This window comes from Gymnogyps californianus, chromosome 5 (assembly GCF_018139145.2).
Source record: "Gymnogyps californianus isolate 813 chromosome 5, ASM1813914v2, whole genome shotgun sequence".
Lineage (NCBI taxonomy): Eukaryota > Metazoa > Chordata > Aves > Accipitriformes > Cathartidae > Gymnogyps > Gymnogyps californianus.
Window position 1 is genome coordinate 44,084,391 of NC_059475.1, and position 21,549 is coordinate 44,105,939.

The 21,549-nt window shown below is 37.6% G+C and overlaps 1 protein-coding gene across 1 annotated transcript in view; it reads left to right on the forward strand.

Annotated features, from left to right (window-relative positions):
• MIPOL1 (mirror-image polydactyly 1) overlaps nt 1-21,549 on the forward strand; it is a 165,151-nt gene that overhangs the window by 49,430 nt on the left and 94,172 nt on the right. Inside the window, exon 10 of the mRNA XM_050897480.1 lies at nt 17,278-17,385. Coding sequence (XP_050753437.1) covers nt 17,278-17,385 — 108 coding nt within the window. The remainder of the gene's footprint in view (nt 1-17,277; nt 17,386-21,549) is intronic.

The following is a 21,549-nucleotide window of genomic DNA, read 5'->3' on the forward strand; positions in this document are numbered from 1 at the left end:
AGACGCCCCTTTTGCCCTGCAAATTTAGTCCAAGTCCTGAGAGAAAGCAGTAGGGATATGGAATAAAATATAGAACAGATTTTTAAAAAATAATTTGAGATTTAACATTAAAAGTTGCACTGTGACTGCAGGGAGAAAAGAAACAGGAGTTGAAGAAATGATTGTCCATTTTATTGGTATTCACGTCAGTGGCCTGAGGAAAACCTCACAGACGTCTCTTCTTTGGAGATAAGGCTGAGTAAAAGGGATCCTGAAGAAAGATCACAAAAAGCCAAGTTATACAAGCAGTTGTTGTGATTAGCAATATTAGTTTTCCATTTGATTGTGTTGCATTGGAACGGTGCTTTATAAAGTCACATTTCATTTCCTGTGTACCTAAATAAAGATAATCTTTTGAAAGTTTGACTAAATCCATGTTTTAGGAAGTCCATGTTATACTGAACATGGTTAAATCCATGTTTTCTTCGCTACTTCTCAGAATAAACCAAGTGAATCTCACCGGTTACAGAATTTTCAAAGCGCCAAACAGAGCCAGTGACTGCTGTAGTTGGGAGGCATGGAGTAAAACTATTGGGAATGATGCTGAAGAGCATCAAGAATCTTTTGCATCTCACAAAAGGGCAGGTTCTTCCCTATTTGGCTGCTTACTTCTTCTGAAAACAAACCCAGCTTGAAAAATTATAATAATTCTTTACTTTCTGAGATGATTAGGTATGCTCTGACTCTCTACCTTGGATATATTTGGGCTAGCTGGATCATGTATATTTTCCAGGGGAGTACTTAGTTGAATATTTGCCTACATTCAGAAGATGTGTGAAGTATTTTTTTCTTCTGAAGTAGGAATTTTAGTCCACTGGAGACTGAAATAGAGAGGAAACTGGCCAAACAGAATCCTCTTGATGTCTTACGTTGGGCTTTCTGATTTGTGTAGAATGCTCCCCAAAAGAATAACACCTGTTTAATCTTTCGTCATGGTGCTCTGTTTTCTTTGATCACTGTAGGTAACAGTCAGTTCTCAAGGCATTAAGAAAGCTGAGGAGAGGTGAGATGTTCAGACAGAATGATAGGAGAAGATTTGGGGACACTACACATCTGTGTCTGTAGTGTCAGTTGGTCTCTTGCATTGATGTAGCAGAGGTGGTGATTTCTCTGTAGGCAGGTATCTGTTAGTAGGGCACGAAACTCCCTTTGATTTCACTGGAGGCAGAATTTCACTAGTTAAAGTGAGTATTTTGTAGGTTATTCCTTAGTTTGACTTCAGCGAGGCTTTGGTTGCATGAGGTCTTGTAGTTTTTGAGTTAATGCTTCTCACAGCTGGGAGTGCAGGTCAGCTGGTAGGTCGTTAGTGGGAGGGAGAGGAGGATCCGAAGGAAATTATCTAAGGAGCTCTTATACTGAACTTTTGTATTTAGTCCATGAATGCTAAGTATGAGTAAATATGTAAATGTTAATGCAATGTTTCCTTGAAGAGAGGGATTACGGTTTGTCTTTTTGAACTTCTGAAGCAAATTTTTAATTGATACTACATTTCTTCTTTTTACTGCCGTAAGGTTTTGGCTGAATGATGCCCTGAGACACATCATTGTTTGCATTGTTAAATCACCTGTTGTTCCTCTGCAAACAGTGTGTTGTGCAGAATTCAGAAAATATATGTCTGTGTAGTATTTGAGGGCATGATCAAGCTTTGTGTCTTTAATTGTAAACTTTAATGAATTTCCAGTCGAACAGTCATCTTCTCTTCAGTACCTAGAAACTCCTCACCCCTTTGAAAATGACAGTAAATTTGCATGCAAGCTTGTTTGATTAATTGCTATTTGACTCATCTATCATGATGCTAAGCTCTAGGTTCACACAGCTTAGACTTCCAAACCAATTTCTAGAATTAATTTAAATATTTAATGTCAAAACCCTAGGATGAAAGAGAGGAAAAATGTTTTGTATGCTTATTGATCGCCTGTTTCAGTAGTAACAACCCATAGAGAAAATTTCCAGTGTGATACAAGCAGAATTCAAATAGTATTCCCTCTGAAGAGGAGACTGAATCACTGTGCATGCAATGAGTTCTATAGGTACCATAACTATTGTAGAGGTACCTAAAGTAAATTTTCCACGGTACCTAACACTTCACAGTTTCAAGTTAGGTACTGAGTGTTGAATCAGATTTCAGTTTGATTACCTATTGGATAAAATGTCTCTGATTTTCTTAGAAATGAAAAAAAAAATCTATCTGTGTGTTTCGTATTAAAAGTTGGTTTTCTTAGGCAACTTGCCAAGAAATCTTTCTGCAAAAATACTTTTTTATTTTGGATACCCAAATGAGTTTTCATAAAAATTCTTTTGATAGGTGACAAACAAAATTTTTGTGTTTCATATTTATATTTAATTTGGAGTCTGAAAAGGTTAATATGTCTGACCTGTGTGTTAATTTCCCTCCTTGCTTTTACCCACTTGCTGCTTCTTGAATGTTCACAGTTGCAAATTTGTGGTTGATTATGTCTCTACTAGCAAGGAGTCTGAACAAATAGGAATGGATCTGGAGTATGAAATAGTTCTCAGCATCTGACATCCACATTAACATGTTTCGGGGGGGGGGAGTGTTGCATTTTTTTGCTTTTGGTTTTGTTGGTTGGTTGGTTGATTGGTTTTTTACTTTGGACTGGCTGTAGTCAAGTCCTATGAACTGAATACTCATTTGTGTCAGAATGCACTGGGTGCATTCCTGGAGTGCATCTTTGAGTTGGCTTTAATCAAAAAAGGAATCCAGTTCATGTTCTCAGATAGCGCTCCATGGTGCAAAACAAAGCATAAGAAGTAGAGACTGTTGAGAGAAATTACAAATTGCACCCCCAGTGCAAAGTAGCATGCAAATTGTGTTTCTTCAATGAAAATTTGTGAGTCATCGAGAACTTTAGATAAAAGTTCAAAGCTTCATTATTTATAAGTATAGAAATGGAAAAAATCCATTTAATCCAAGAAAATATTTTAAAAATTAGTTACATTAAAGCTCTGCTAGTGTATTACATGAAATTAAGGATAAAAATGAGATGACTTCAAGAAGGAGAATCAGATATATTAAAAAAATAAAAGAAGTAGCTAAAGGGAAGTAAAAGCTATCAGTGTTCTTGGAGAAAGTATTCCAGTACGTTTGTATTCAGCCTTTTTACTTTGAAAATTATTAGACTACTTTGTATGCAGACTTTTCTGGTGAAGATTTTGGACCTATCCACAAGACATAAATTAACTTGGTTTCTTCAAGGAGAAATAGGTTTCGAAGTAGTAGCATAGATCACAAATAAAATGACATACAGAATGTAAAGCTTGGATTTAATTGGGCAGTGGAGATCTCTTCAAAGGATAGCAGCCAAACTATATTGCTGATCGTGCCACTACCGCGACATCAGTAGTTGACTAATGTCAACTACTGTGGGACATGGAGCTAAGAAGAATGAATAGAGCTGCTTTTTGTTGACTTCATTTGTTTTTCGCCAGAGTCCCTAAAGTGAAATATTGACCTATCTTCTAGCATTGCAATACCTTCCACAGTCATCCTTATGATTCAACATGTGTCTTAAGCGGTAAAGAGAGGTGGTGAGTAAAGAAGTTTAGGTCTGGCAGTAACAGAGGATGTAAGGAAAAATTATGGTAATGATGATAAGCTGATTACTCATTTTCAACAGAACGGTAGATGATTGTGACTAAAATGTAGGACTTAATAAAGATTTTTGTTACTTCAATTTCTTCCTGGATTTTTAATTGTTTTTAAATGAACAGATAACGATTACCACAACAGCAATTTTCCCTCTTGCTTTGGTCTGGACATTGTGACCTTTTTTTTGGTTGTAAAGCCATTAATCAGTTTCTGGAAGTCCTCAGGCTTGATGAAGTTATTTTACATATTCTGGTCTAAAGTGTGTAGTGGCCCTGGCAAAAAAAGTGGAACAAGAAAATCTATCAATATTCTCTTTATGAAAGAAAGATTTCACAGTGGCATTAACTTATCTATGTCTCGTTCACCAAGTATGCCTACATTTGTTTGTTGTATGGCTTTACTCTTTCGTGCTTCAGATGGTGAGTATCTAGGATTTACCCTCCTTTCCTTGTTCTGTTTATTCACTGTTAATTATTTTTCAAGCTGAGTTGCTTGAGAACAAGAAAAATTTAGCTTCCATTACCCTCTATTGCAAATGAAGGACAGGCTTTCCTGTTGCGTGTGGTCTACATGTAATTGTAAGATGCTGTTGTCAGGGAACTTGTTAATGCTTTCTGATGTTAATGTTTTGTTGTCATTCTTTTCAGTAGTGTTTTTAAAGTATTTATTGTTGAGTATGCTGTAAGTATATACAAAGTCAGCACAAAATATCATATTCTGATTTATAGTTTACTTTTGCATTGAAAATACTTTTTTAAATGACACAATTCAAATATGTAGAAATACTTAAAGGCCCTTAAGAAGCTGTGATTGTGTAAAAAGTATCATACTTTTAGCTATAACAAAAAAAAATTAACTGTGGATGAAGAACAGTATTAAATCATAAAAGTATGACAACTTTTTGCAATTCTGGAGCTGTTATCAGAAATACAGAATACAACAAGTGGCTAACTACAGGATATTTCTTTAGTGTAATGTACTGATGCAGGATAATCGGCAATAATGCTTCTGAATGTATACATTATATTGTTGATGGCATAGAATTGATAATTATCTTTTGAGAGAGAAGGGAGTTTTAACATTACCTCTAGTTAATGAATTAGCAGCTATAAATGTGTAAATCTAAGTATATTAACCAAAGTTCTGCTGCAGTTACTGGTCATCTTTCAGTTAAGCTGAGTTGCTTATTTCTTAATTAGCTGCAACACCTTTCTCTGCTATCTGCAGAAGTACTACCAAAGTTTAGATAAAACCCAAAAAACAGAGTAAAGCTCCGTGTCAGAAGAATGGCTATGAACGCTTTGCTCCTACTTGTCTCATTAGATGACCTGTCACCAACAGGTAAGATTTCCTTCCAAGCATGTTGTAATCATGATGAGGAATTTCATACCTCAGACAGAGATTGTATTACAGATCCCAGCAACATTAGGAAACAATAGATTTCACTCTTTTTTGCCTGAAAGAGCTCTGCTGGGTTCTGTTCAGAACAGGAGTGAACACCAGCCCTCTCTGTGAGTTTACCTCCTTCATCTTCTGTAGCTTTGAGACGAAGTATTCTTTCTCAATCTGCAAGCATTTTTTCAGCCTCATTGCTTGAGGTCCCGTTCACAATCAAAATATTAGGACTTTAACTGAATCTCGTCTGCAAAACTAGTCTTGAAAATCTCACTGTGAAAATGAAAGCATCCAGTGCCAGCCTCACAGAAGAAACAGCAAAATCCTTGTTAATCCCTTGTGCTTAACGGTCATATCAGCGTGCTTTCTACTGCAGGGCTAGCCAGCAGCTGTGAGTCTTGTTACGTGTTCTCTTTATGTTGTGTGTGTTGTCTTCTATGGTAGCCAGACACTTCTCAGCAGTAGTCATGCATTTTACCCGTTTTGTTTGTTTTGGCAGGCAGGTCCATCACTTTGCTTTCAGAAGTTGTCATAACATTCTTCTATCTTTGTGTTTTTCTTAATTTTTTTCTGCTTAGGGTGTCCTACGCTCTACACGAGGGATGGAATTGCGAGGAAGCTTTGAGTTGGATGAGGGCAATGTTGGTAATTGCACGTGTCAAAGGCAGCTGATTTTGGGTTTAAGCATTTCTGCTTTTCAGTAACATATCTGAAAGCTTTTAGGTCAATCCTCTTGAGAAGCGTGCATCTATTTGGGTAGCTAGTCACATCAATCCCTGCAAAACACTTCAGTGAAGCTAAAACTAAATTTTGTTACGGAGGTAAAATCTTCAGATTCAACCACTACTTAATATTTGAAGTCTTATTCATGTACCAAAATCATACAGACATTTCTCAGTATTACTGAAGCTGAGCAATACATAATTTCTAAATGTGTGGTTTTGTTTTAGTTTTGCAGAGCTTTTGTTAACTTTCTTAAACATTTCTTTGTGGGGTGTCTTTGTCTTCTATGTATGATTCATTTTAAGCTTGTGCAAAGCTGATTAATTTCTTGATTTTTTAAAAATATTTTTATTCCACTTTTCAGTGCATATGAGCAAATTTGAAAAGATGTCTGAAATATAGATTTTATATATTTGCTGTTACCTAGATCTCTGTATTGGTGAGAAAGAAACTGGTTTCACAATAACATTTGAAGATTTATAATTAGTTACTCCATTTTCACACTTATTCTCAGACTGTTAAAACACTGATATTAATATTGCTTTCAGATGTGATCTTTAGTATCAAAGTTTCCTAAAAAAGCATGTTGCTTCCATGGAGAAAGAGCAAATACTACTGATTCAGGTCATTTATTCAAAAAGTGTTTCTCGTCCCTGACATATCTGCAGAGCTTTCTGCTTTCACCTACCTAGTTAGCTGTTTTAGTTTGTTATAGTCTTTGGTTTAAAGTAGCTTTTATTACACATTAAAGAAGTTTCGGGAGAACACATTACACAACAAAAAATTGAATAACTGCCACAAGCAACTGATGGCTCAATTGAGAGTACGGTATTTATCAGGACAAACAGATAGTGTGTACTACGAGGAACACCTGCAATCCCATGATTACAGTATCTGAATAAAGAGATTAAAAAACTGTGGCATCTATACAGTGATCCATGATACTGTTTTCTCAAATAATGTGATGATATTTAATAATGGACCAGAAGTATTCCTGTTCTTTTGTGCAGTAAATGCCAACTTAACATTTAGGCAATAGTCTTGTTTGCATATGGATTTTAAGAAAATCCATTGAAGATTATTTGAAAACCAGCTCATTAGAGTGACAGATTGTTTACCAAATTTTGTTTTCTTGTCAACTAATATTGGTTACGTTCAATTAAACAAGGTTACACTTTCTAGAAACGTACCTCTGTCAGCAGCTGAGTGCCTTGCATATATCTGAGAATCAGATTCCTGATTTCTAGATCTAGTTGGAAGATCAGGCTATGAATGTTTCTTTCTAAAATTTCTCCTTTTCATACACCTTTCACACCTTCACTACCTCAATTCTACTATATATTTTTTTTGAGTACCAACACTGCAGATTATTAACTGGGGGTGGGGGAAAGGCTTTAAACAAAAGCAATTGTCAGCTATCTGTCATGGTGTGTTGTGTCAGATGTTTGACAAGCTGTCTCTTGGCCACGGGCCATCTGGTTGTAATGGAACTGACTACTCTTCTGAGGAGCCAGCAAAACACGTGGCCACAGGAAGCAATAGCTCCGTATCATTTGGTTGAGTCAGTAAAGCAAAGGTTTGGGGTGTAGTAATCCCAGTTCTGACATGATCTTGTTGGTTGATTAAGCTTCTTAAACTTTCTGTGCTAATTTCTCATTCCATAAAACAAGAAAGTCCTATTTACTAACTTCATTTAAGTGTTGGAAAAAGTGATTAGTCAATGTTTATCAAGAGTTATAACATCACCAAACATTTGTATAATTAAAGAAGAGTTATTGAGAAGAATCGCATAATAAAGAGAATATTTGTGGGAACAAGATGAAGCAAAAATGTAGACAAAAATGAGACAGTGCAGTGGAATGGACCTCACAGAGGCCAAGATGAGAATTGAGAATTAGAGTATGTGTACATTCTGCTGTGCAAAAGAAAGGAGGAAAGATGCTACATTTGAAGGAGGGAGAGACTAGAGAAACTGGAGAGGGAGGACTTGTGTTTCCTCCTTTCAGCAATGAAGGAGGAGAAATAAAACAAAAAAGTAACATAGCTAGTAAAAAATAAAGTTCTTGGCTTTCTGAAATTTGTGTTCCTTCCTTTTATTAGGAATACGTAGTCTTTTACAGTCCTTTTGTAGTCTCCCTCATTAGAGAGATTCAAAAACCATCTAGACGCGGTCCTGGGCAACTGGCTTTAGGTGGCCCTGCTTGAGCAGGAGGATTGGGAAGGGTAACCTCCAGAGGTCCCTTCCAACCTCAACCATTCCGTAATTCTGTGATTGTATTTCCATGTTAGAAAGAATGTGTGTAGGATCTACAGATCTGCAGGAATAAAATGTGATTGTTTTTTGAGCCCATGTGATGACGAGGTGGCTGGCTACTGAGGAATCTGTCCCTATCTAAGTGAAGACAAAAAATCAGTGGTATATTAGGTTATCTGCATTTACTAAGTATTGTGACTGCAGTAGCCTGTTTCATAATATTACAGCTCAGTGTGCTAACGAATCGCACAGTAGTTAGCACTGGAGTTTAGAATGACCAAAGCTGCCTTGCAAAATAGTGTGTAAATGAGTATATGGGAGTTGCATTGACCTGGAAAATGGATACTAAGACCATAAGGAAAGGAAGATCAGAAAAGTGTTTTAATATTCAGCTGCTCTGACTGGCTTCTTTGGGACCTTTCTTGCAGTACTACCTACTACTCAGCCAAGGTAGAAATTATTTCGGGTAGTCAGTAGGTTTATTTCAGTCCTGGTTCTCTTGTAAGTTGTATACTAATACATGCCGTGCTTTAATGGCAAATTTATTTCAAGACCTCTTTGGTGTTGTGTAATTTTATTCTTTAAATGTTTTTAAAGATGTTGAGGTTAGTTACTCTGAATTATTATCTATGCAGAAGTTTCTATTCTGAAATCATCTCTTGAATCTGTATGCTAGAATTGCTACCATGCATTGAAAGTAAAACTGATCCTAGTCTAAGTATTATTGTACTTACAGACCTTTATTCAATGATTTAGAATTTAGCTAATAAAGATTTACTTTTTAAAATTCTTTTTGTCATTGCTTTTAAAAGAGAATCTTGACTCTTGAATGATCTTTCCCTCCTATGATAAAATTCTAATTAGTATTTTCCATTTGCCTAATTATTTGGGAGTATTGATAATTTCCTTTGCTTTTGAATATAACACACTGACATGCAAAGTATATGAAGTTCATTGTACTGTGCCAGTTTCTAGTGTTTCCACAGCTCTGCAGTGGGCCGTGTGTGTGAGCAAGCATACTAACCTTGCGTACTACTCATCAGCTTACATGCTTAGTTTATACATTATTTATTAGACTTACAGGCATGAAATTAAAAAATTGAGTTAATAATGTGACTTCCATGTAAAACGGAAGTCACTTATTTATATATGACAGGCAATTAGGAAAAAAAACACTCTTAGGTTAGTTGAATGCATTTTTGCTTAATTTTAGACCCAGTACAGCCTCACGAATAAATGTTTGACTCCAGGTTACTGGGTTTATGTTCTGATTAGAAACAACTCTAAAGAATGGATCAGAAGTGAGGTAAGATTGGTAATTTATATGCAATGGATACAGGAAACTGACGGTGACCCAGTTACGTGGCTTCAGCAGCTCCTGCTGTTAAGTTTCCTCCTGCAGATCAGGAGTCTGTCAGCAACCCCCTGTTAGCAGAGCCGTGGTAGTCCAGTGGCACAGCCAGCACAGGAAGCCTGCTTGAATGACCTGTGAATCACATATAGCTCGAGAACATCACGTTTTCCTTTCTCTTCTTCTCCTTGCACATTTTTTATAATGAGTGCCATTGATTAGGAAAGTCTGTGTGTGCTGAGCTCTTTGAGAAGTAGATCAAGCTTGTCTTGATCTTTGAAATGTCATCACTGAAAGGAAGTGTAAGAATATAGAGAGAATGGAGTTGGGTGGGTGAGTAGCATAGGGCTGCTCAGTGCTGTTGAATAGCTGCACATGTAAGGATTGTTAACATGAAGAGTGGAAACAGTTAAACTTATTCGTCTGAATTTTCTGAATGTCTTTCTGTGCACTTACAGTTCTTTTAACTGTTCAAATGAAAATAAATGAAAGCTTGTTTTGCTGCGTTTTGAAGTGTTCAGAAATAGAAAGGGAAACGAATGGTAGGAGGAAACCAAGTCATGTATACAGCATATTATCTGCCTTAATGCTGCAGGTTCCAACTGGCTCATAGTGACAAGGAAGACAAAAATGTTTCATTTGTGTTTTGATGCATTTCTTTTTGTGGCTTCTGATGGAGCAAGACACCATTGCACTGCTGCCAAAAAAGATTTTTACGTTTAAGTGTTTCTCTTATTAATAGAATATAAATTTTTAAAGATGCATATGTTTCTGAGGCCTAAGCTCTACAAAAGCACTTCTCTTTCTTGAAATCCCAGTAGTTCTAAGCTGCTGGGCATTGTATAAATAATCATTTAAACACATTTGTTGATGGTTTGCCAGAACTTTGAAGAAAAGTCTTTTCTTTCAGATGTTAGAAAGCCTTAATTCAAAATTATAATTTAATGGAAAAATCCTTTTAGTGATTATTATGTAGAAACTCATTTATTTCTTTATTTCTCTTAAAACTATTATTTTAGAAGAAAAAGGATAAAATCTATTTATATAAATATAAGTGCTTCCAAACATCTGCAGTTCAAAGTACATAATTCACAGTGACACCAAAGGTTGGTTTGTGTTTTGACTGGATGACTTTGGTATTATTTTTGTCTGCAAAGGAAAGAGTTGTGCAGCATCCAAGTAGCGCAAGATGTTTGCCTCTCCAGAAATCGTGATGAATTTGGGACAAGGGGCAGACTGTTCAAAAAAAAAATATTGAGGGGAGGGGGAGAGAAGGGCTGTCGAACTGAGAACACTTGCATTCCATTCGGCATCTTTGAGCTGGGAGCTACTCTGAAGTGCAGATCATTATGAACGAAGTAAGAAAAGGCAAACAAAATAATAAACTAAGAGAAGAATTAGTTGAATTGATTTTGTTTGCTTCACGTGGCTGTTGATGGTATTCATATTTCCACAGGTGATGACTTAAAAAATATAACAAGTGAAAAAGTAGCCATGTTTCTTCATCTTTTTCATGTTTGGTGTCTAGAATAATTATTTGTACGTCAGTTGTTCATTGCAGTGAATATGTGTTAACTGATTTCAAAATGTATCTGCAATTTATAACTTCTGAAAGTATAATGCTTTGTAGTAGCAGGATCTTGGTATCCCATAAGCTCATCTTTTAATGCTATTTGTGCATTTTCCTTCAAGATTACTTTGCTGATGAGCATTTTGTTTAAAATGCATAAAGGAAAAAATGCATGTTGGAAAGTAGTTCATCTGCCATTCAGATGGACTCCTACTTTCCCATAATTTGGAGGACATAAACCATTTTCCCAAGCTATTCAGTAGGAACTAGGTTATTGTTATTTCTCACTACTTCATTAATTGAGATCCCAGTTCAGCAAGGTCTTCATGCATAAAAGTCCACAGGATATGACAGAGTACTCACTGTTTAAACTGAAGGCCCTGATATGCAATCAAGTAATTATGCACCAGCTGACCCATGGTAAGTGACTAAGCACTCTTGATTTTTGTCTGACTTGAATAAAAATACGTTACCTTCAATTTAACGACAGAATGAAGCTATTTGTGGGAGGCTGTGGTTATGTACAAGATCTATTATTAAACTACAGAGACAACATAAGACTGACTGGATGGGATCAGATCAGACCAAAGATCCACCTACCTCACGACCCTGACTCCACTCAGCCGATAGTCTAGGCTTCAGGAAGAGTACAAGAACAGGGCAAGCACGTTGCGGTACCTCCATCTACATACTGTCCCTTTTTTCAGCAATCTCATCAGTGGAGTCTTGTGTGTTTATGCCAGTGCTGCTTCTTAAGATTATAAGCATTGCAGGTTTTGACAAGGACTCTAGATGAACAAATATATTTTCATAAAATACTACCTTTTATATGTACTATTGGATGAGACAGATGTAATTCAGAATTCAGGAAAGAACTCTGTGCAGAATTTGGCCTCATCTTAGTCCTAGTACATTTGTTTCATTAGACTTTGACCCTCATATCTGTATTAACAGAGACAAATCAATTCCTTTTTTTTCCTAGTATATAAATGGCATAATATGTTGACTCTGTTTTTTTGCCTAGCATATTGCCATAAGTTCAGGAGGGGTTAGTTTGGATTCCTTTTAATGAAAGATGATGGAAAACATTGTATGCTATATAGCAATATTAAAAGCAAATATAGATGTAACAGGATGAAATAGTCACCAAGACTGCATTTGTAGTAAGGAAGTGTTCAGTTTTCTGTTATATTCAGCTTTAGCTGTTGCTTCCTCAGCCAAGGAGTGTCACAGTACCCTTTCTCTGGGTCAAATCTGTGCTGAAATACAAAATGAGTAATGCACGTGACATTACTGTCTAGGTCAGTGAGATGAGAGCGAGGGACCCCGGTGCAGCAGAACATTTATGTCTCTTTGGAAGCACGTGAACAGTCTGATTGACCTGAGTAGTGCACAGTTAAATACGCTTCTGCATGAGGCCTCTGGGGATAGGTGTTTTCTTCATACAAACAAACTGCATGGGGACCAAATGGTTGGGGGCAGGGGGTTGCTCTGCTCGTGTTAATGCTTTGCTGTATTCCATCTTCGTCCCTACTAATGTTATTTCTCCAATGGCTTGCAGATTTTTCTTTACTTTTGTGTAAAGTCTGTTCCTTTTACTTTCAGAACACCTCACTGAAGAATCACGTTAAGTAACGATCAAAAAATAACTCGTCAATCTGTGTAGACATGGCAGGCACCATAACACCATGTTAACATGTTATAGGTACAAGTTGAAGAAGAAAATGCTGAAAAGCTGACAGCATGTTAAAGATGATTTGTTTATACAAGTGCTAAAGTTATGTTTGATATGTTAATGCAACCTCATTTTCTAGTAAAGGCCAAACACTATTAAGTGGTTATCTGCATTGATTTTTCTATCTTCTGAAATACTCAATTCATTGTAAACCATCTTTACTCCTTTTGCGTACCTGGAACTAGGACTATCTTTTAACAGTCTCTTTTCTGGGCAAGCCTCAAGGACTTTACTCAGTGATACTCTCCTGGTCCACTTCTTGACCTCTCCATCAGTGTCCTCTTCAGCAGGTGCTCCTCTTTGCAGTTTGTCTGGATTTTCCCTTCAGCATTCTCAACCATCCCACCTGGGTAGTCACTGAAAGGGGTCAGCACCCACTGTGGGTTGAACCAGTGCATCTCACAAACATCCTCATTCTGCTCAATCATGTTAGCTGATGCTCGTTAAAAAAGGCTCACCAGTAGCCTAATGGTTTAAATTAGAAGACGGGAGGGAAGAACAGGTGTACTTGCTGTCTGTCCTTTCTTTCCTGTCTGAATCTCTTCTTATCCTTTTGGTATGTTACCTGCTTTGCTTTTCATTTTGTGTCTTAGCTGCTTGTGATATATCCTGTGTTAGGTACAGGGGTATTTGTTTGGAAAGACTGAGTGCATTTAGAAGAGCACAGCTGGGTTGCACTGTGAAAATATGGTTAAAGAGAAGATTGAGTGTCTGTTGCTGGGAATGGATGATGTTGTAGTGAAAACTGTACAGTTGGGCACTGATGGTTGCTCAAAGAACACTTGGAGTAGGCTTAAAGAGTTTCACTGTCTGACAAGTACGTTATCACCTGAATGAGGCTAGCTAAGGTAGGAGACTTTTTGAGGGAAATATATTCAGAGAGGAGAACAAACATGAGGGTTTGAAAGAAGAGAGGAAACCTTTTTCTGGTTGGGTTTTGGGGGCTTTTTTGGTATCTTCAGTATTGCCTCTCTGGCTACAGAACTCTGAATGCACGCAGTAGACCACGCGATGAAGCTAATTCTTGGTGGATTGTTTGTGTGAAATCTTTATAAAATGACATGTTACCATTTATGAGGCTTTAATATCCTTTCCTTAGCAAAGTCTTTAGCGTTCTGATCAAGGCATATCTTCTTTGACATCCATCTACACTGCTCTCATATTCCTTGATGTACTTAAAGTATGTGAGGTAAAGAAGCAGTTTTCTCAATTAACAGCCCATCTTTAATAAAGTGTTAAATTCACGGGAACTTCCATTTAAGTGCATAATTACACCTCAGATCAGATGTTTAGGCAACCTGTGTTGCACAAAATATTTTGTCTCTGACTTTAAGAGGATTTTGTTTGAAGGTTTCCCAAGTATGAATTTTCACAAGTTTGGGCTAACAGGATTTAGACATTCTTAGCTGTAATATTTAAAATGAAACACTTCCTTTAGGTTTCAGCTTTCTTAAAAGGATACATCCAACATTTTCTTTTTGCCAGTACTGAATTGGATGATGTCTTCTCTTCACTGTGCTCCAAAAAATATTTTTATATATGTTTTTAGAAGGAAATCCAGTTTCTTACTTGCAGCTGTTGGCATTTTAGAGCCCTGGAGTGAACCAATAAAAACACATGTTCTTTTAAAGAACATCTATTTTTACTGGACCTTGCTAACAACCAATGACACAGAATTCAAAAAATGTTGGCTCAAATGAATAGAAGGGCTGCATTGTTTTAAATTCTGTTTTTAAAACTTTTCTTTACAGCAAGATTACACAGGAATTTCATATGATCTTGTTCTTGTGGAAAAAGAGTGCTTGCTTTTAGAATGCTATTTTAATGTTTTAAAAGTAGTTCAGGTATCAAAGTCTTGTAGAGTATAAAATTTTAGTAAGACATACACAATGTTGCCATTTAAGAGTATTATTATAATACTTTCACAAACAGGATAATTAAAGATTTTACTTCCTAGACAGCTAGGAATAAATACATTTTGACTGATAATTTGTAACATCTTCTGTTAATACATTGTTTCCAACATACTAAGACATTTATGTGCAAAGCTCAAATTAGATCACCATTTCTTTGAATGATACCTTCAAAGTGGATTCAAGCAGTATGCTGTTGAATATGCCTCATTTCTTTCAGATATCAACATTCTTAGTGGAAATGAAATTAAAGATTAATTACAAAATGCTACCAAGATTGATGTAAATGTAATCGTGTCAAGGTTGACTTGATAGGGAGGTCCATCCGTTTTATGTTACTTGTGTTACATCTTTATCGTACATGCCCTATATGCTGCATGATACTAGAGTCCCACTGCTGCTGTTTGTTTCACTGTCTTGTCTTCACAGGAGTGAAGTGGAGAGCAGAATAAAATTGCACCCATGCCCATAGTTGTGCAACCTGCCCTGTCCATCAAGATCTTTTTCCATATGGTCCTGTAGCTAGGTTTTGCTCTTAGCATATTTTTACTTCTCTTTTGGAATCAAGAGAATAGCATGAATATAAATTCATGTTTTAAAGGTAGATTGAGATTTTGGCCTTTTTAATAATATTTACTGTAAGAAACCTCTGCTGTTGTCAAATTGGGAATTGCAAAGCACTGTTTTGAAGAAGAGTGTTGGCAAAGCAGAAGAGTGAGAGGCCTGCTGATCTTACGTGATGTAACGTGTAAAGTGTCGTAATAATGCCTGAAGTAGTAGATTGATTTTATTTTTTTAAATGGTGTTTAGATCATGTATGCTAGAGAAAAAAAGCTGCTAGAGAAAAAAACCTACATAATCTGGGTTTAGTTCTTCAATAGTTTTATTAGCATGTCTGCAGACGCATAATTTTCATGCTGGACATGGAAAAAGAATTACAGCTATGATTCTGTGATTTGTGATTTTTTTGTGTGTGAGAGATAAATGTAGACGTTAAATGCCTCAAGTCTGTAAAAATATTGGCAATCAAATGTATCTTAACATTTTTTCTGTATTTCCCTATTTTATGGGAAAGTGTCTTTTTCTCTTTTTCTTGCAATAAAAATGAGACTGTCCTTTAAGGAACTTTACAACAGACACTGAGAGAATGCACTAGGCCAGAGAGATTTGCTGCCTTTAAAACAAGTGATCTTATTAGACATGAGCCCAGATTTCTAACAGAAGTAATGAAGTACAACAGATATGTGAATTGAATTTTTTTTAATAGTACTGTTGGACGCCTACAATTATTTAAAACTTATTCAAATATAGGACTGAATAATTCTGGTTTATATACTATGCTGGATACCTGGTGTGCAGTACATTGTTAAGGACTTATTTTGTGTTTAAAAAGTGTATGTCCTTAAAATTTCTGTCTCAAGATCCTTTAGTACTCCTTATTTTACTTAAACCTCAGTTACAATTTTTGCAGTCCTACAGCTCTCTGTTTCACAGTGTTTCTTTTTTTAGAGTTGACATGAGCCATACTTCCTTGTCCCACGTACTGAATAGGCTGTATACACTTGATGGGAAGCTCAGTTCTGTGTTTTCCACAGTCATTAAGATAGCACAAGAGACTGATGTTTCCAGGTCTCTCATTTGAGAAAGCAATGCTTACGTGGGCATTATAATGGGAATGATTCTCATTCCTCTCTTACTAGTGTTTTCAGAAAGTATTTATTAAAATACTTTTTATCCATTAATTGTCTTTTGTTCCAACAGAGTCTATCAGCTTTGGGTTTTGGTGGTGATATCCAAACTACTTGCTTGTAATATACTGTTTTAAAATGTTCCTGATAATATTGTGTTTTTCTCTAGTTCTAACAGTTGTTCCCCTATGTCTTCCTGGTACTTTGTCTGTTTTGGTTTGCCTTTTTTTGTAAAAAGGGGTTTTTTTCATAAGACAATGAACTGTCTGCTGACAACTAATTACTCTTTCAAACCAAGATAACTGGGCAAGACCTTTTACAGTTAAATATAGTGAAATATAATTTAGCTCCCAATTTGCAGACCTTTAATCTTTAAAATAGATGTTTGGCTGACAGCAGTAAGTATACGTGTGTATGCACACAGTAGCAAGTGTTAAATTTTTCATTCTTTGTCGTTAAGTTAAATATTTAAACAAAACAATCTTAAAACTTCTTTCAAGATGTGGTGTGTGTTTGGGAATTAGAGTGATCTCTTAGCATGAAAAATACAGGTATAAAAATTACATGTATATTTTCTAATAAGAGGCTGAGTCCTGGGTTTGGGAGGAGGGTCTTTCATTTGCTTGCTTTTCTAAAAGCATGTATTGCTTTCTTTATATCCACTTAATACATAAAAGCCAAAATCTGGCCTTATATCAGCATAACTAGGAGCAGAAATTCAACCCAACGTTTTTAAGACTTTTTAAAACATTCTGCAAAATGTTTTATCTGATCTAAACTTAGCTTTTTTTGGCATACAATTGGACCAGGAAGAAACTGAATAATGATGCACATTTAAAAAATGTAGCTCTAGTACTGGTCTGGGATTGTAACTTGCTTTTGTCTGATACTTTCACTACTGCAGAAATGGTGATGGGGTTATTTACCTTAATTCATTTGGCTTGTTGAAAAAAATATGCCCACACTCCTCTACTTAATGGGATTCTTTCCTCGTTGCAGTGCAAACGGCTGGAGCAGGAGCTTCATCATCTGAAAGAGCAGAACCAGACTTCAGCAAACAACACGAGACATCTGACTGCTGAAAACAATCAAGAACGTGCTCTGAAGGTAAATCTCCATTTCTTCTTGCAGGCAAATTAAGGTTGTAAGCCCCTGGTGCCAGCTTTCTGGGCTGCATATATCAGTTGTGTACATTTCAGCAGAAGTGAGCTATGGTGTTTGCCAACAACCCCTTCTTTAAACACAGATACAGCACCCTTCTGTTATGGTTTTATTTTATTTTGTGTATGAAAACAACCAGGAAAAAAAAAGCATATCCTCCAAATTATTGGGCTGGTAATTAACGCTAAATTCTTGGGGTCTGTCCTTGCAATATTGCATTTTATAACGTGAAGAAAACTGCAACTGTTTGCCTTATGGTACCTTTGCAAAACTAATATTTTAAAGCATGGCTGTTTGATCTGCTCACAGCAGTGTGTGCTATATTAATAACATTGTTGACCTATACTACTAGTGACCACATAGTTGATACTACTATTTGCAAAAGGGTAGCTGGTTGGAATTGGGAGGAGGAATAATAAGTCTTGTCAATAAGAACAAAAATGAGCAGAGAGGCGGGAGAGGGTCAGAGGAAGGACAGTGTAAAGTGACAGGTTATTGCTGCTTTGAGAAAGGGAAATTGTAACATCAGTGGAATTGATAGCTACATAATGAGCAATCTCAGCGCTAGCCCTGATAAGAGACTATGCCAGGTAAGACGTGCAAGCATCATGCACACCTATTCAACCACTGTATTCTTAAAAATCTCTTTTATGGGTAGTGGAGTTATATAAATATAGAAGTTACTCTGTTGATACTGTGTTGTTATTTTTAAAATGTGTTTGATTTAGGCAGTAAGATCCAAACGTATCTCATTTATAGGCAGATTTTCCTCAGCCTCCTTTTTCTTTTTTTTTTATTTGGGAAACATCATTATTCATGCAACAACTTGACCGATGCAAAGTATAAGAATAAAGGTAAATCCTTGTGTAGTTTGACGTTTCTCAGTAAAAAAAAAAAGTATAAACGGAGAGAGGCTGTGTGCCACACAAATGCTGTATGTTCCATGGGTTTATAATTGCCGTCAGAATCCGTGGTGAATATTACAAAATCAGGTGTGCAATACTGAAAGCAATACATGCTCAGATGACTAGAAATAGAGATCGTAAACATTCAGGGCTGTTTCTGACCACAATAATAGTATTGTTTTGAATCTGGTATCACTAAAAGTTAGTACTTGCCGAGGATGCTACTTACTGAACATAGTATTGTTTTTCATTAATTGCATGCTGACTTGTTTTTTCTGTGTGATTGAAAATATTATGCACAGAGTCTTTCTGTTAGAAAACAGAAGTGTTTTATTGAAACTACACTTTTTACATTTAATATTGCCTGACATAATGCTTACAGAATAATTATATTTTCAGAGCAAGAAGTGACTTAATAGTTCAGAGTGTTACTAGGATTTCATTCTAAGCCTGATATTGCTCTCCCAGCACCTAATCTTTAAAGAATTTAATTTCTGGCTGTCACAGGCATTTTTTGATTTTTCAAAGCTAGAGGTTAATTGGTCGTAGTCTCTTAGAGATGAGAGTCTGGGGAGGAAAAAAGGAATGCTTTTCAATTTTTGGTAAAGTTGAACTCTTTTTAATATTGTACCTCTGTAGAGTTTGTCTCAGTTCATATTACTGTTGCCTACAGTGAGGACAGGTCCATTGGAGTACTTTTTAAAAAGCCGATGGGTCAAGTTGAATTCTTGACCTTGAAAACTTTAAAATGCCCCCATGAAATATTGGCAATAGTAGTTAGCTTTGATGTACAGCATATGAACACTCATCCTGATCTAAGCACTCATGTAAATGAAAAGCTTATCACCCCTTTTTAGTGTAGGTACAGCCTAGAAAATATGGACTGGCTGGTAGGGATGAAAGTCTTGTCAGCGACTCCTTTAGAAATGGGTTTGGCCGGTGCTCTGGGCCTGGCTGCGGGTGGCCAGGGTGCTCCTGCTGCCATCAGTGGCAGAGCTCCCTGCTGGAGAAATATCCAGCCGGAGCCAGCTGACAGGTAACGCACTGTGGGCTCTTGGCACACACCTCCCCTGTGAAACACTCTTCTTGTTAGCTGCCACCTCCTGCCTCTTGTATGCGCTCAGTAGCTATCGTAAGTGCTACACGCAGAATGCATGTACAGACCCAAGAATCCCCTCCTGTCTCCTCTCCGCTGCAGATCACCCTCTGGTCATCTATTTTCAGAGAAATAGGACAGGCCATTTGTCTCTGTGGTGCACAGTTAAATATCAGCACAACTATTTTTATTTTCACCATGATCCAGAGAACTACATCTACTTTAACCACCTCCATGTGCAAACTGGGAACTGTGCCATGTACTATTAATTCAGATGTAAACACCTGTCGTGCAGAAGGAGTCCAGGTATTCCTTCTGTGTCTATCCAGGACAGTTTCTGTGAAGAAATTTAAAAAAAAAAACCTCTTTGATTTTCCCTGCCCTCTTAAACTTAATTCATGTTGTCTGATTCAGTTTGGCAAAGGATGTGTTCTGGTTATGGGTGGCAGATGAGGAATTTGATCTGCTTTAGATTTTCTTCAGGGAGTAACAGAAGTGTAAATATCAGATGTGGTGCAAGGATACTTGCACTCTTAACTGGATAAAAATACAGTAATCAGGATCAGCTAGATTAAGGATGGCATAAAAGTTTGTGATAAAAGATGAGATCATTACCTCTATGGGATCCTGAAATACACTTAGCAACAAAACCCAATGGGTATTGTTTCTTTCTTACTTTTTAAAATCATCTCACAATAGTGAGTTGCTCAGAAGGAAAAAAGTGTAAGACCAATCCACAAGAAACCTATTTCATTCCACTGATGGTATGGTCTAATAGGTAAGAAAAGCTGCAAGCTTTCAGCTTTATTTTTAGTTATATTAGCTCACAGGACTACTGCCACCCTTCTTTGAGGCAGTAGCAGACCATAGACTCCTCAGTGAGGCAAAACAGCAGAGAGACAGATTGTAACTGTGGGAGAGGTGTGGTGGCAGTATATTGGCCAGATCCAGGATCTGGAAATCACAAAGATGATGTAAGCACTCTTGCATACTTTTGTTTTTACATTTTTAGATCCCATGTCACACCTGAGGATCATGTGACAAATAGAACATATGGCACGTAAGGCATGCTGTATAGACCTATACTGTGCCATTTCATCTTACTGTGCAATATAACATCTGCACGTCTTTGGTAAGATAGCTCTTCGTAACTAATCTCTGTCATACTATGATGGGTTGACTCTGGCTGGATGCCAGGTGCCCACCAAAGCCGCTCTATCACTCCCCTCCTCAGCTGGACAGGGGAGAGAAAATGTAACGAAAGGCTCATGGGTCGAGATAAGGACAGGGAGATCACTCACCAATTACCGTCATGGGCAAAACAGACTCGACTTAATTTAATTTATTACCAGTCAAATCAGAGTAGGATAATCTTAAAAACACCTTCTCCCCACCCCTCCCTTCTTCCTGGACTTAACTTTACTCCTGAATTTTCTCTGCCTCCTCCCCCCAAGTGGCACAGGGGATGGGGAATGGGGGTTTGGGTCAGTTCATCACACGTTGTTTCTGCCGCTCCTTCCTCCTCAGGCGGAGGACTCCTCACACTCTTCCCCTGCTCCAGCGTGGGGTCCCTCCCACAGGAGACAGTCCTCCACAAACTTCTCCAACATGGGTCCTTCCCATGGGCTACAGTTCTTCACCAACTGCTCCAGCGTGGGTGCCATCCACGGGGTGCAGTCCTTCAGGCACAGACTGCTCCAGCGTGGGTCCCCCGCAGGGTCACAAGTCTGCCAGCAAACCTGCTCCAGCGTGGGCTCCTCTCCCCACGGGGCCACAGGTCCTGCCAGGAGCCTGCTCCAGCGTGGGCTTCCCATGGGGTCACAGCCTCCTTCGGGCATCCACCTGCTCCAGCGTGGGGTCCTCCATGGGCTGCAGGGGGACAGCCTGCCTCACCATGGTCTTCCCCACAGGCTGCAGGGGAATCTCCGCTCTGGCGCCTGGAGCACCTCCTCCCCCTCCTTCTTCACTGACCTTGGTGTCTGCAGAGTTGTTCCTCTCACATCTTCTCACTCCTCTCTCCGGCTGCAATTGCTGCTGCGCAGTAACTTTTTCCCCCTTCTTAAATATGTTATCCCAGAGGCGCTGCCACCATCACTGATGGGCTTGGCC